The 13,106-nt window shown below is 47.7% G+C and overlaps 4 protein-coding genes across 4 annotated transcripts; 1 reads left to right on the top strand and 3 right to left on the bottom strand.

Annotated features, from left to right (window-relative positions):
• Nucleotides 1-434: 434 nt before the first annotated feature.
• On the bottom strand, nt 435-1,767 carry N7478_003053 (NADH:flavin oxidoreductase/NADH oxidase; the record flags this gene model as incomplete). Its single annotated transcript, XM_056919267.1, has 2 exons — nt 435-1,520; nt 1,588-1,767. The coding sequence occupies 2 exons, from the start codon at nt 1,765-1,767 to the stop codon at nt 435-437; spliced, it is 1,266 nt and encodes a 421-aa protein (XP_056782425.1).
• A 1,534-nt stretch (nt 1,768-3,301) lies between these two features.
• N7478_003052 (uncharacterized protein) lies at nt 3,302-3,907 on the bottom strand (the record flags this gene model as incomplete). The annotated part of the gene is made up of 1 exon (XM_056919266.1): nt 3,302-3,907. The coding sequence occupies one exon, from the start codon at nt 3,905-3,907 to the stop codon at nt 3,302-3,304; it is 606 nt and encodes a 201-aa protein (XP_056782424.1).
• A 2,179-nt stretch (nt 3,908-6,086) lies between these two features.
• On the bottom strand, nt 6,087-7,076 carry N7478_003051 (uncharacterized protein; the record flags this gene model as incomplete). The annotated part of the gene is made up of 3 exons (XM_056919265.1): nt 6,087-6,225; nt 6,275-6,352; nt 6,409-7,076. The coding sequence occupies 3 exons, from the start codon at nt 7,074-7,076 to the stop codon at nt 6,087-6,089; spliced, it is 885 nt and encodes a 294-aa protein (XP_056782423.1).
• A 2,837-nt stretch (nt 7,077-9,913) lies between these two features.
• On the top strand, nt 9,914-12,349 carry N7478_003050 (uncharacterized protein; the record flags this gene model as incomplete). Its single annotated transcript, XM_056919264.1, has 3 exons — nt 9,914-9,976; nt 10,044-10,473; nt 10,530-12,349. The coding sequence occupies 3 exons, from the start codon at nt 9,914-9,916 to the stop codon at nt 12,347-12,349; spliced, it is 2,313 nt and encodes a 770-aa protein (XP_056782422.1).
• Between the last annotated feature and the right edge of the window lie 757 nt (nt 12,350-13,106).

The following is a 13,106-nucleotide window of genomic DNA, read 5'->3' as shown; positions in this document are numbered from 1 at the left end:
AATCCGAAATTAGTTCATTCACATGTTGTAGATAAGCTGGAGAGCCGTCGATGTCCTCCGACTGATGCTCTTCTTTTGAGCTGTTCTCACTCATGCTTCAAGTCCATATATTATTGTGTGAATATGTAGAATGGTCGAAGGGTTGGGGTAAACAATTGGAAACCAAATCTTGTCGTCAACCTTGGATCGTTTAACTCCCCGCAGCGATGTCATCGTGCATATTATTAGTCATCCGTGGATGGAAAGGGTTCTAGAGATGTAGATCATATCTATGCATCAGTTGAAGTCACAATTAAGGATAAATAATGACTTATTCGACTAATGTCATGATTTGTGTAATTCAGACGTTATATGTAGATTTTGACAACGTTATGATCTAGTTCTAGAATCGCTCTCTATTTTGCTAGAGAATTCACGTTCTAAAATGAAGCTTCCTACATCTTACCTTCTCGCTTCTTCAAATAAACTCCTCCACCACGACTAGAAAAGCCCCAACGGATCTGATTTGCCATTGAGATCTCGACATTAAGCTCCTCAGCCCAAGTCCAGACCAATCCTGGATTCTTCTGGAACCCACGCCCAATCAACACAAAATCGAGGCCGTCCTTCTCCACAAGAGAATTGGCTAGATGGCCAGAATCAATCATGCCGACCGAGCCGACCTTCAACCTATCGCCAACGGCCTCTTTAACCTTGATAGCAAATGGTGCCTGGAAAGCTGGCTTGGCATGGATATGCTGTGCGCGGTGGTTTCCTCCGCTGCTGATATCAAGCACGTCGATGTTGCCGCTGTCCGCCAGCCGCTCCGCAAGACGAACTGTATCTTCCACGCGCCAGCTCGGCTCATTGGGCATCGCCTCCTCGAGCCAGTCTGTCGCTGAGACGCGAAGGAAGATAGGCATCGTATCAGGCACCGTCTCACGAGTTAACTTGGCGACTTCCAACGTCAAACGAATTCGGTTTTCGAAGCTGCCGCCATACTCATCGGTTCTCTTATTGGTTGCCGGCGACAAGAAACTCATGAGCAAGTATCCGTGTGCGTTGTGGATCTCGACATAATCCACGCCTGCTTTTAGAGCGCGCTTGGTCGCAGCTACCCAGTCTTTCTTGAATTGTTCTATATCATCCTTCGTCATCGCTTTTGGTGTGGGGAACTTGTCGTGGAAAGGAATGTTGCTCGGTCCCTTCACGTTATCTGGCCATCCACCAACAGCCTCGGTCGCCATATCCGCCATGCTTAGCCATGGGGCCACAGTGCTTGCCTTGCGACCCGCATGGGCTAACTGAATACCAATTATCTGGTTTTGGCTGTGGACGAACTCGACGACGCGGCGAAGTGGTTCGATCTGGCTGTCTTTCCATAGTCCGTGGTCTTGAGGCGTGATACGACCTTCGGGTTGAACGGCTGTTGCTTCTACCATTAGGAATCCGGGTCCGCGCTGAGCGATTCCGCCCAAGTGGGCCATGTGCCAATCTGTCATGTGGCCATCTTCAGCGCTGTATTGACACAACGGGGAAAGCTGTTGTAGGTGGATATTAGAGGCTCTGTACTGATTTCAATGTTGAGTCTGGGTTAAATGTGCTTACCCCTACACGGTTGTGGAATGTCACACCCCGCACTTTGAAGGGTTGGAATAGCTTCGGCGGGTTGACTCCATCCGATTGAGGGATCGCTGCGGATCCCGCGGGTGGGACTTGAGCGGGCGTGAAGTATGAGATTCCCGCCGCGGGCTTATTCGCGATGTCAGGATGGATAGGCTGTGACATGGTAAGGGCTTCTGGGAGAATGAAGAATTGCTAAGTGGAAGGTCTCGTTCTTGTTGAATATTCCAAATTATGGCGGGGGAGAAGGTTCAAATAGCTGCATCTGAAGGCTCCACCAGCATTCAAGCTCGATCTGGAATGGCGATTAACCGACGTCACTACATCATATTACAAATCCAGATTTTGGCGGACGAAAGGGATTAAACGCCGACGATTCACTTGAAGGGATCTTGATTCCTATCAAATTTGGTCTTAAAAATGGAATTACTAATGGCGATGTTGAAACACAAGAAAACAAAATGAAGAGATATACCCCCGGGCCCCAATGTCTGTGCGCAGGGATACTCATCATTGACTAACTATGGAAAAAGTCCAGCAAGTCCTAATCCCCACTCTTGTGTAAGTTCCGTAGAGCCTGGAATCGGATGATCTTGCACATGTGGAATCATCATCTAAGTAATCTGCGACCAGCGAACATGCAGGACCCTTGATCGAGGGGCACTACCTAAATATGGATAGGTGGAATTAATATGCGTACTAAGCAGGCGAATGTATACGTACAACTTGAAGAACATATAAAAACCACGTAAGAGTCTAGAGCTCTTGAGATTATACATATAGTACATCCCATATGTGAAAAATCTGTCACTTCAGTTTCTAATTAGGTTGCCTACTGTATACTCCGTATAATTCGGTGACAGTGAATTACGCAAAATGGTTTAGCGTGCCGTTTCGGGTTTAGCGCTTCCCTACGCGTTACTATCGCCGTGCGTGTTTCTATAAAGTCCCCTTCGTCGCCGCTTCAACTTTTAGATGTTGTTGCCTTCTACTCTTCCTGCCTCTTCGTTCCTCGTATACGCCTTGCGAGTGAGGCTTTTTGCCATTGATCCGGATCACCGAGCTCCGCTACCCCCTAAATCGCCAGCGCGAACTAGCCTCCTCTTTGCAGTCCTCCGAGCCGTCTGCATTGTTTTCCCTTGCCCTTAGTCTATTTCAGCTTATCTGCTACTATTACGCTCGAGATAATGTATATTTGCCCTTATTCCGTCGCGCCGACCTATAGTTCCGGCCCCTAACCCTTGAATATCAATCGGCCGGCCCGACTCCTACTATGGCGTACCCGGCGCGGTTACCCTACTAGGTTTCAAGACGAGTAAGTCTTTCACCTCATTCTATGTAGATTCTTGCGGAGCCTAACCACGTACCATAAGCCAGGCTCAGCGGTTCTCCCTTTCGACGACGCCGCTGCTTGGCTTTAACCAGAAGACGTTGCATTTTCCCGGGCTGTGCTTGGTACAGTAATACTCGTACAGGCTCATGCGGTCAGCGGGTATTTCTTGGTGGCTAAACTCGAGGGTCCGCGCTATGTCCGTACAACCCATCGAGGTGTAGTGTTGTTAACTGGTCCCTGATTCAACGCATCACACCCTACATGGAAGAAACACTGCCTGGTAGAGACAACAGGGGGATTTATCGTGCGCCTGTCGTATGTGGTAGACGATTGGACCACCGGAGAATACTAGACCCTCCATATGCCTTAGTTGTTAACGAGCAGTCTTAGGAAGATCGTCTCTTTGTAGTTGCTGAGAAATCCATACACACAGCCTAGCTTCTGCATGTACTTGATTAGCTGAGCGAGTATATTCCTTAGCTCGTCATCGTCGTTGAGCTTATCTTCCAGTAAGTGCTCGCGAACCCACGGTACCTTGAGCTCCCCAATGACCTTCAAAACGTGATTATCATCCTTCAAGATCACATCAGGCGTGCCGATGAAAGTAGACTGTACGCATTTGAAATCTGCAAAGCGTATTCCCTTTGACTGTGATGTGAAGATAGTGTTAAGCACATCGCCGAAGTATTTGTGGAACCGGCCTTGGACACCATGTTCGTCCCCAACCTCGACGTTTCCGTAAGTATAGGGGTCTCGTGTCTGAAGTGTCAGGCCTAGGACCTCATTGCGCCAGGTATGGCTCTGGTGTGTGGTCTGCACAGCACTCAAAAAGCCCGGCCATAGCTGAAGGTCACCAGTAAATTGGAGATCGTGTAGGGCGCTCGATTGTGTACGGTATAGCCCGGGTTCGAGCTTCGGTGTCAGGGACTCAACTAACTTCTTCGGGCCGATATGAAGCGCGGGACGAGGCATTTCGAGAGATTTGTTTTTCTTGACGATGAAGGCTATTAGCAACATCCTGAGTGAGCAGGCTATACTAACACAGATCACAGAGAGTGCGTACGGAGTAACGAGTGAGCAGTGAGAGCTTAGCTTGAAGGCTAAGAGTAGGGCTATGTCAAGCAGAGAGAGAGAGAGAGAGAGAGTGAAGACGATGCAGGAGGTCGGTGTCAGTCAGTTGGGACATATGTTAACCAAGTAGGAAGGACCGCGTATCTCAGCACGAGGCAACGTGGGGCGCGACTCAAACAAGGCACCTCACCAATTGGATAAAACCCATATCACGATGAAATGAGTTGGATAATGAACCCGAAAGAGTCAATATGGTTGGGAATTTCCCCTTGACTTAACGCTGTCTGCATCTGTATCTTAGTCGCCACTATTACTCTAGCTGCTAGAATACTCTCTTATGTAGAATCCTCTTTATATTTCAAGAATCTATACGCAACTTCACCGTTTCAAAGCCAATCGAGGACTTCGCTCTTCTAGACATTACCAGGCTAGATTAACACAACATAAGCCAGAAGCATCCCCTTTGAACTCAATCTAATTTCTCTCTGGTCTCTATCTCTTTTACTCTTTCTGCTCTCTGAGCCATCCTCTCTCAATATCTTTCTGATCCAGGCCACTTCCTATTTGCCATTCCTCTTAGCTTGCTAAGAATCCCATTTTCGACCCAGTCACCGTAGATCTGGCCCCTGATACGGAACGGCGATGTGATCTAGTCCTATAAGAAAAAGTTCATAGTTCCTGATTTCTGGATAATGTACCTTCCATTTAAATTGCACTGCGCAAAGTAGAAACTTTGGCTAGACCATTACCCTATCTTTACATCTACATGGTCTGAAAAGAGCGTTTTTGTTTAGTATCTGCTCTAAGATTAGGCGGAATGGGACGGCATGAAATGGAATGGCTCTTTTCGGGACTAGAGCATGAGATCGGGTTCCGACGGACTTCCGCATATTTAGTGGTATCTGAACAATATATGATATTAATTCTAGCTATCGAGGACATTAATTCTTAGCCCTCGCTTGGCGCGGTATATTTATTTTCGTCAAAATGGCGACGATACTGCAGTGCTGCTACAAGGACGAACAATTCGGTCTAGTGCGATATCCCGGCAAAGGCAATGCATGCGTTAAGATAAAGACGTAAACCACAATAGGCGAGAAGATGCCTTATTTCTCTTAGGTACCTCGTAAATGACGAGAATCATACCTTGTATTATACTAAGGGAAATGTAGCTATTTTTCGCCTGACGGAGGATCGCCCTAAGCGAACACCCGAATTTCGCGTTATAACTATCTTTACCTTATTTTGATTTATGATTCAGGAATTTCGAGACTACTAGCAAGCTCGTAGATTTATGGAATTGAATGGCAATAAGTTCACTGTTTGTTCATGAGTGGTTGCGGTGTAGGTAGCTAGTGATCACTTCTCGTCAATAGCTATAAGATTTTGAGCTTAATGTTACGATCAAGAGCGAATCGAAAAGATCATGCTGTATCATTGACGAAACAACAAAAGCTAGAGAGGGAAAAGGAAAAAGAGAGATAGCGCAAGATCTCTCTTAAATACATTTGGCAGAATCCTCCTCCGCCTCCTAAACCGCCTTCCAGTTTCGGTCTCAAGTTGCTGTCATCTCCATTTCGTAATAACTAACACCAGTTTGGTGTTACGAGCCAAGAGGACAGTTCGAAACCTACCTGTGCATTCAACGAAGGTATCAAGACTGGGGAAGAGAAAGGAAGAGAAAATGTGTTTGATATGTCCCATGATAAGGATTGCAGTCTGTTATCATCCCAATTCGGCCCTGTTTGTTCCTATCGTGGAATTTGTCCTCCTATATACGTCCAGATCGTCACATTTGGCCAGTCTTGTGCTTTCTTGGCAAATGATCTGACATCCGGTTCGTGCTCATTACGGAGTCTCAATCAGGATTAAATTCATCTAAAAAGCAAAATTGGTTTGAGCCAACAACTGTACAATACGACTTCAAAAGATCCAGTAGAACCCCCCCTCAATTTCTGAATAGGAACCACACACCCAAAAATAAATGAAACTTTCGACTTGCATAACACTTTTTGACGGAGAGTAGCAATTTAAACTCAATTTCAATCTGATACTCACTAAATGCAACATTGCTAGCCTTTCATAACTCCCATTTCTCCAGGCGAGAACGCCAGTCCCTCTCGTCGGGTCGCTTAGCCAGCATATACGCGACATAACGGGTGTCTGACCATTGAATTTTATCACGGATGGGCCATCCCCTTCGAAACCCCGAAATGTGACTGAACTCATTAGTAAATATTCCCAATATATGTAGAATCCTTGACGTACACATTGCCAGTGGGCTGATCATAGATGATCTTCGAGATTCTAGACTGCTGTGGTTTTACACCGCAACGCAGCATCTCTCTGTTAATTGTATTAGCGTTTTGTCTGTCTGCCATCTTGGGTTCTCGTAAACTGACTCAAAGGCAACACGAAATTTGGCACGGATATCCTCTCGTACAAGAGGATCCAAGCTCCAGAAAAATTCCTCTGTAAGAGGCTCCCCAGGCACCTTTTCCCATACGAGGTATTTGACATAGCCACCAGGAACGAGATCATATTCCCCTTGCGTTTTTTCGCAGTAACCAAGGAAATGTGGAACAGAGCTACAGCCTTGACTCATCAATAGCCTAAATGCCTCTAGTTCACCACACACCTCATGAGGTTGGATTTGTTGGGCTAGTGTAGCCAGATTAGCGTCCTCCGTCCCAGTGATAGGAATCTGATAATATATTCGCATAAACGCTATCTGCGTCGGGTCCTCCTCTAGGTGGCACAGAAATTTGCCAACTGTCATAGGAGACCCAACGCCCATGTCGACATCTTCCTGTGTGAGATGAACAGCTCTCTCGGAGAGCTTTTCCGTGATGATCCACGAGCGGCTGATCCCCGGGGGGGTAGAACCAGAGAAGGAAAGGGTAGGGGCCGTAGCGGAGGTGGCCGTAGTAAGCGAGGCCGGAGCGAGGGAGTCCGTAGCGAGCGAGGCCGGAGGGGGCGAGGCTGCAAGAGGGGGCAAGGCCGCTGGAGGGGGAGACCCCAGGAGGGGGGGGCGCAGAGGGAGAGACGGCAGACGCGGAGGAAGAGACATCAGACGGCTGTTGCAGGGGGCCGAAGTCATAAAAGGTAGTGACCTTAGTCCCTACCAGGCGGCGGAGGAATCGGGCATCGAAGTCACTCGGTCTGGAAGGAAGTGGCATGATGATTCTTGCGAACAGGTACCCCTAGCCATATGTGGACGAAGGTAGAACATGGCAGCTTGAAAGTATGGCCAGTTTCAGCAAACGAGTTCAACTTGGGTGGGAGGACGCAGAAGGGAAAGGAAAGAGCAACGAATAACTATACCAATTTCACGCGAGCGGAGCGTCAAGCTTTATAAAGTGGGGTGATTTACAGGGGCTAGTCCCGGTTAGGTATAGAAGCGCTTTTCGACCCACAACCCCACGAACTGGCATAGGGAGATACTGTCATAGCAAGCTATTACAGTATTGGCTAGTCAGGCGGTATCTTGATCATGAATTGGTTTTATCGTAAATGCAAAAGAGATATATACAGGATAATCTGTGTGTAGCGAGAGGCGAGAGCTAAATAGTAAGGAGCCCTAGTATAACTTTCAAAGTATATATGACACGCACCTATTCCTTATTTCCCTCACTTATCATTGAAAACCATAAGAATTAATACTGTATTCATAAGTAATTGTCGTCTACCTAACAAATTAGATTTTACTCGGATAGCAAACGCGTTGTAGTCGCCTGTAATCTTACCATTATTGTGACGGATGGAGAGGATTGGATGCCTAAGAAACGAGGCGGCAACTGGCGGGCGCGATGTTTGCTTGAAGCCTCATGCGTGTCCAAAAAGGGAAGATTCCTGGAAGGATGCCTCAGACAGGGTGTGGTATAAAGGATCCCCCACCACGCTTCTTCTTCTTCTTCTTCTTCTTCTTCTTCCTTTCCTTCCCCAGACTTGATTCCTTCGTCAGATAGCACCGAATGAAGGCTTTTGCTTGATTTTGCTTGCCTCGTAACAATGATTAGTTAACAAGTGGTTATTGAGTGGAAATACATATTTGATGTTCAGGGAATGTAGTACGCTTTCCTGTAAAGCTTCGATTTAGTGTCTGAATCTATAAATATTTAGACTGCGGCAACATCCTCAATATCCATGGATATCCGCCTATCCCAACATCCTCAATCCTCAATTTGTGGATACGGTATGGCACCCAATATCCTCTGGATATTTGAGGATATCCAGTGGATATCAAACAGGCCAAATATGCCTAGCCTCGTGACTTTTTGAGCGTGCATTATTTATGCGGATTCTTTTGTATTTTTCAAGTAATCACAGTGTAGTCATTAATTATCGAGGTTTTTAATTTCGTAGACATAATTATCTTCATGCTACATAGACTATCTCAAATCAATCTGAAATCCATCAGGTATATAAGTGTGTAAGATTAAGAGAGGGGCGGTGGGGAAGGGTGAGCTGAGGTCTCTGTCATGTGACCCTCGGGATTAAGAAGGGTGAGCCGAACTTAATCCGGAGGGTGCGACCTGTAGACTCGACTTTACGCGCTGGGCGTACTTGTGTATGTACACGTATTAATGTAAGTCACCCTAAGCCTAATTTGGCTATCGCCGTGGTGTCCGAAGCGCAAGGTGAAGCGACCACGATTCTCCCTCCAAAAGCCACGCACAATCGTGGCCTTTTCATCGTCACCCCTAATTACTCCGTAGTATGAGTGCAGATGCCTTGAGAGGTGGTTCAAATTATCCACCGGAAATCCATGAACTGTCTTGGCCCGGTTCTAAAGAACAACGCGCCATCCGGCAGCTTACTAGTTGTTACAATAGGTCCGGAACGATGAGCTTGGCGCCTATCGGTGATAATGGCCACAGCTCGGGCGCTTAGGGACGGGCTGGGTGCAGAACTGGCCCCATCTATCCCATTGTAAGATTTGTTTCAGGTTGTTGGTGGAGCCAAGGGACACCAGGAACAGGCCCAGTAGAGTTTGTAGGCTACACCAATGGTACTTGGCACTTGCATTAACAACAGTGATAGGGATCCACTTCAGCGCAGATTGTTTCGTCAAACAAAATAAAGAGCAGAGTAGAGTTGGGGTATCTAGACAGTGGAGCGGGAAAGGGTATAATTTTTAGTAGAGGTTCATGAGGTCTTTTCAACTATAATAGACGAGGTTACATAGTGTAGTATAACTAGTGTAGTATAGTGCAATCTAATCCAGACGGACTAGTGAATCCCTCTTAATCTCTACTACAAATCAGCCTTAGCCGCCCGGGTAGCCACCCGCCGAACACACTTAGCTTCTGTTTCATCCTTTTCCCTCTTTCCCCCTTTTTCCAAAATCTTTGCTGTCCCTCTTTATTTTCATCAGCACGCTCACTTTGATTTTTTTGATTAGTTTCACTTCGTGTGTGTCCATTCATTTATCCCAGCCTGAAATTACGCGCCCATTCTTTCTCCACAATCCGATCCACAGCTGATCAGAGAACCCACCCCCTTTCTTGGCACCATCACAACCCCCAATTTGACTCGCGCTTGACGATCAGTTGCCCCGTGCCTTTGCTTCTAGGGCTGCCGTGAATGCCAGTTCAAGGCGCCTACGTGTGGTCAATTCGCACTTGGAGCTTACGACCTCACTGCTAGCCTCCAATCCCTCCTTCAAATATGTACCTGTCACGCGATTAAGACCTCGTTCTCTGTCTCTTTTCTGCCCGGGGTTCCTACAATCGCTCATCTGTCTAGCCATCCCACCTAGACTTCACCTTTACCCCCGCTCTCTCAACCAGGACTTCGCCCGGCTGGTCCGACGAAGTCAACTCGCTCAAGTGCCAACTTGCACTTTCGTTAAGGAATACCAATCTCCCTCAACCACCCCCTGGCTGGCCCAGGTCTTCACATAAAATGGGTTGTTCTGGAGATCGCGAAAAGGGCATTGTCCCACTCGAGGAAAAATGGGGTTATGTTGTAAGTCCGCTTGCGCTATACTCCTCAAGTGGACAGCGTTGTATCGATACTAACGGTCGTATCCTAGAATCTCGACGATTTTAAATCCGAATCTTGCTGGTCTTCCTTCTCTTATATCTTTATATGGATTATGTTACTCGTTTCAATGGCGGTTTACGGTGTCGACATCTTCACGGCAGTCAATCTACTCGCCTTTTCTCGCTGGTCTGGCCGCGTTGAGCCCGCCATCCCGTTCAAAATTTCTCGTTGGATCTTCGCTGTGTGTATCATTGTCTCGATTGCTCTTCTGGCATATCGCTGGCTTCTTGCGATTCGTGCCATGCGTTCCGGCAGTATCACTCGGAGCTACCTTGACCCGCTCGCAGTCCGCGTACAGAGTGTTCGTGTGTTTACGAAGAAGGGGCGAGGATGGAAGAAATTCTTGGTGTTTGCCGACTTGACGAAGAGTAAGAAAGGTGCAGAATACGTTGCCTTGTATACCTATTTTGCCTTTCAATGTGAGTTTGTAACTTTTTGCGGTTAGCTGTGACTTGATGCTAATCACAGGAAATAGCTTGGATGAATACAGTCTTCGCCGACGGTCCACGTCAAGTCATTAATGCCATCACTCTCTACTCCGTCATGAAAATGGACTTGCTTCCAGGAGGGAAGAATACAACCAGTGATGATGGTAGCTCGGGCTTCTCGCAGTTTTTTAACAATCTTAAAATCCTTGCTGAGAGTAACACCCTTCAAGCCGTGGTCTTGTTTGGTATGCTTTTTACACTGATCATCTGGGTTCTGTCGGTCTTGAAGCTCGCTTCTGCCGTCATCCTTTACCTGATCTTCTTGTTCCATCATATTCCCGAGGAGGATGGCTCGCTTAAAGCGTACTGCCGCCGCAAGATTAGCACCCGATTGAAACGAATTGTACGAGGCAAGGTCGACAAAGCTTTGGCTAAAGGTTTACAACTGCAAGATCGATCACCAACCAGGCCAGGTCTGCCAACTGCGGATTCGAAGCCCACGTTGCCTTTTGTCGATATGGACAAGACTCCTGTTGTCACTACATTGTCGCGCAGCACTACTGAGACAACATTGCCCCCGTACACACGATCAAACTCGACTCGAACGGACCAAAATCCCACACTGCCGAATCTCGAAATGGCTAGTAAACCTGCGTTGACACGCACTACAACGCAGTCGTCGGCTATCTCAGCAGATTCAGCCTCGTTGACCGCCAACGCCGCCCCGATGGGCTACAGCCCTCTTGATCGACAGAATGCCACACTACCTCCAGTCCCGCCATTGCCCCCTACCGTGCCCTCGAGGATGGCATCAGGGCAATCCCGTCAAACCCCCGGTCCACCGCCATTCGGAAATGAGACCGACCGTGGTCCGGCGGGAATGTATCGCAATTTGACAGACGCCGGAGCTCAATCCAACCGCACATACAACTCTGCCAACGACCCATATGCCCCAATGGCTCCTAGCGTCCATAGCTCCTCTTCTACTCCCGGTTACTATGGCCACTCCCATACGCCTGGCCGGTATGATCCATACGCGTCTGCGGGCGACGGTTACGGTGCCGATGAAGAATATGAGAATTATGGACCTCCTGTAACCGAACGAGATCACTTTGAACAGCAAGGTTATACACCCGAGACTGGCTATGACGCCGGATCCTACTCTTCAGCTTCTGCCGCTGCTGTGTCCCACCCGCAAGATCCGTATCAAGCTCGATCATATACACCGGCAAGCACTGGTATGACCAACCGCAACGATCATTATCAGGCTCGATCGTATACCCCGGCAAGCGTTGGTGTGGCCAATCCTAGCGACCCTTACCAAGCTCGGTCATATACCCCAGGAATTACTAGCACATTTAGTTCCGAGGACAGATATCAGACATACACTCCGGTCAGTGGTGATACACCAGCATACTCTCAAGATGGGTACTATTCCCGATCTTATACGCCAGCAAGCACCGGATCCACGCCCTATCAACAAGATCCGTATCAGGCTAGGTCATACACACCCGCGAGCACGAACGCTACCTCTCGAAGTCAAGGAAATGCAGCATCTCTACGATCCATGACTCCAGCCAACCAAGGCACACCCGCCCCACGAGCAGAGCAGCAGCCACAGCGGCCGCCCGTTAGAACATTCACTCCTATGACCTCAGACAGCTCAACAGACTCACCAAGCAGTGGATACACTGCGTTCAATCCTACTGCTCCATCTCAAACTCCACAACTCCCAATGCCGCGCATGCCACCGTCTGCGGGATATCAATCTTTGAGTCGAGCTCAAACAGCGTCGCCTTCGACGATGAATCGAAATGAAACTCCTGCAGGGTATTCGTTCAATCGGGCAAATACCGACCGATTTTAAGTGGTGCACCACTATCCAACTTTACACCCGTCCATTTTTTGTTATGACCACTTGCAGAATAGCTGGCTATTTTATCTGCATTCGATGACCGGATTGTCTATTAATACCGTTCACGACCATTGAGCAAGTCTCTTGGAACTTTGCACATACCCCCATCTTTTGATTCTGGCACCCAGGCCTTGAATCCCTGAATATGAATGAATATTTGATACCAGATTCCTTTATAGAGTAGCACATTTATCTCGTAAATCGTAATCATTAATGTTCATAGATGCTTTGTATTGACATTTCTGCGAAAATGGCGCTGTGTATACCAAATAACACATCGTGTATTGTTGAGGGTTGGCTTTGAGCAGCGATTGTAGACATCGAGGGCGCTTTGTCAGATGATGATATACTGCTGCCTGAGGTGTCGACAACGGCTTCCCTTACCTACCGGCCAGATAATAAACTCCCTTATCTCCTTCCCCAGCTTGAACAACATTGGTCGCATTCTACAACTCCTTCGTCCCTACGCTGTCCTCGAAGATGTGAAACGAATATTACCAGCTTCTCAGTCTATACCATATATCGCCCTATTCATCTCTCAACATTTCTCTACTCTTTCAACCCGATCCACGGCTCTAACCTATTGCATCCTAGCTCGTCACGACAGCTCCGGAGAATGGGACTCACCGCTCATATTAAACTGGGAGGAGCGACTTAATTGCTGGAACGAACAACACCCACACGGATCCCAACGGACAACCTGAGGGAG

This window comes from Penicillium angulare (assembly GCF_028827245.1).
Source record: "Penicillium angulare strain IBT 27051 chromosome Unknown utg000003l_segment0_segment0, whole genome shotgun sequence".
In the NCBI taxonomy this organism is placed as follows: domain Eukaryota; kingdom Fungi; phylum Ascomycota; class Eurotiomycetes; order Eurotiales; family Aspergillaceae; genus Penicillium; species Penicillium angulare.
Note: the sequence above shows the minus strand (reverse complement) of the source record. Positions and strands in the feature narration are given on the sequence as shown.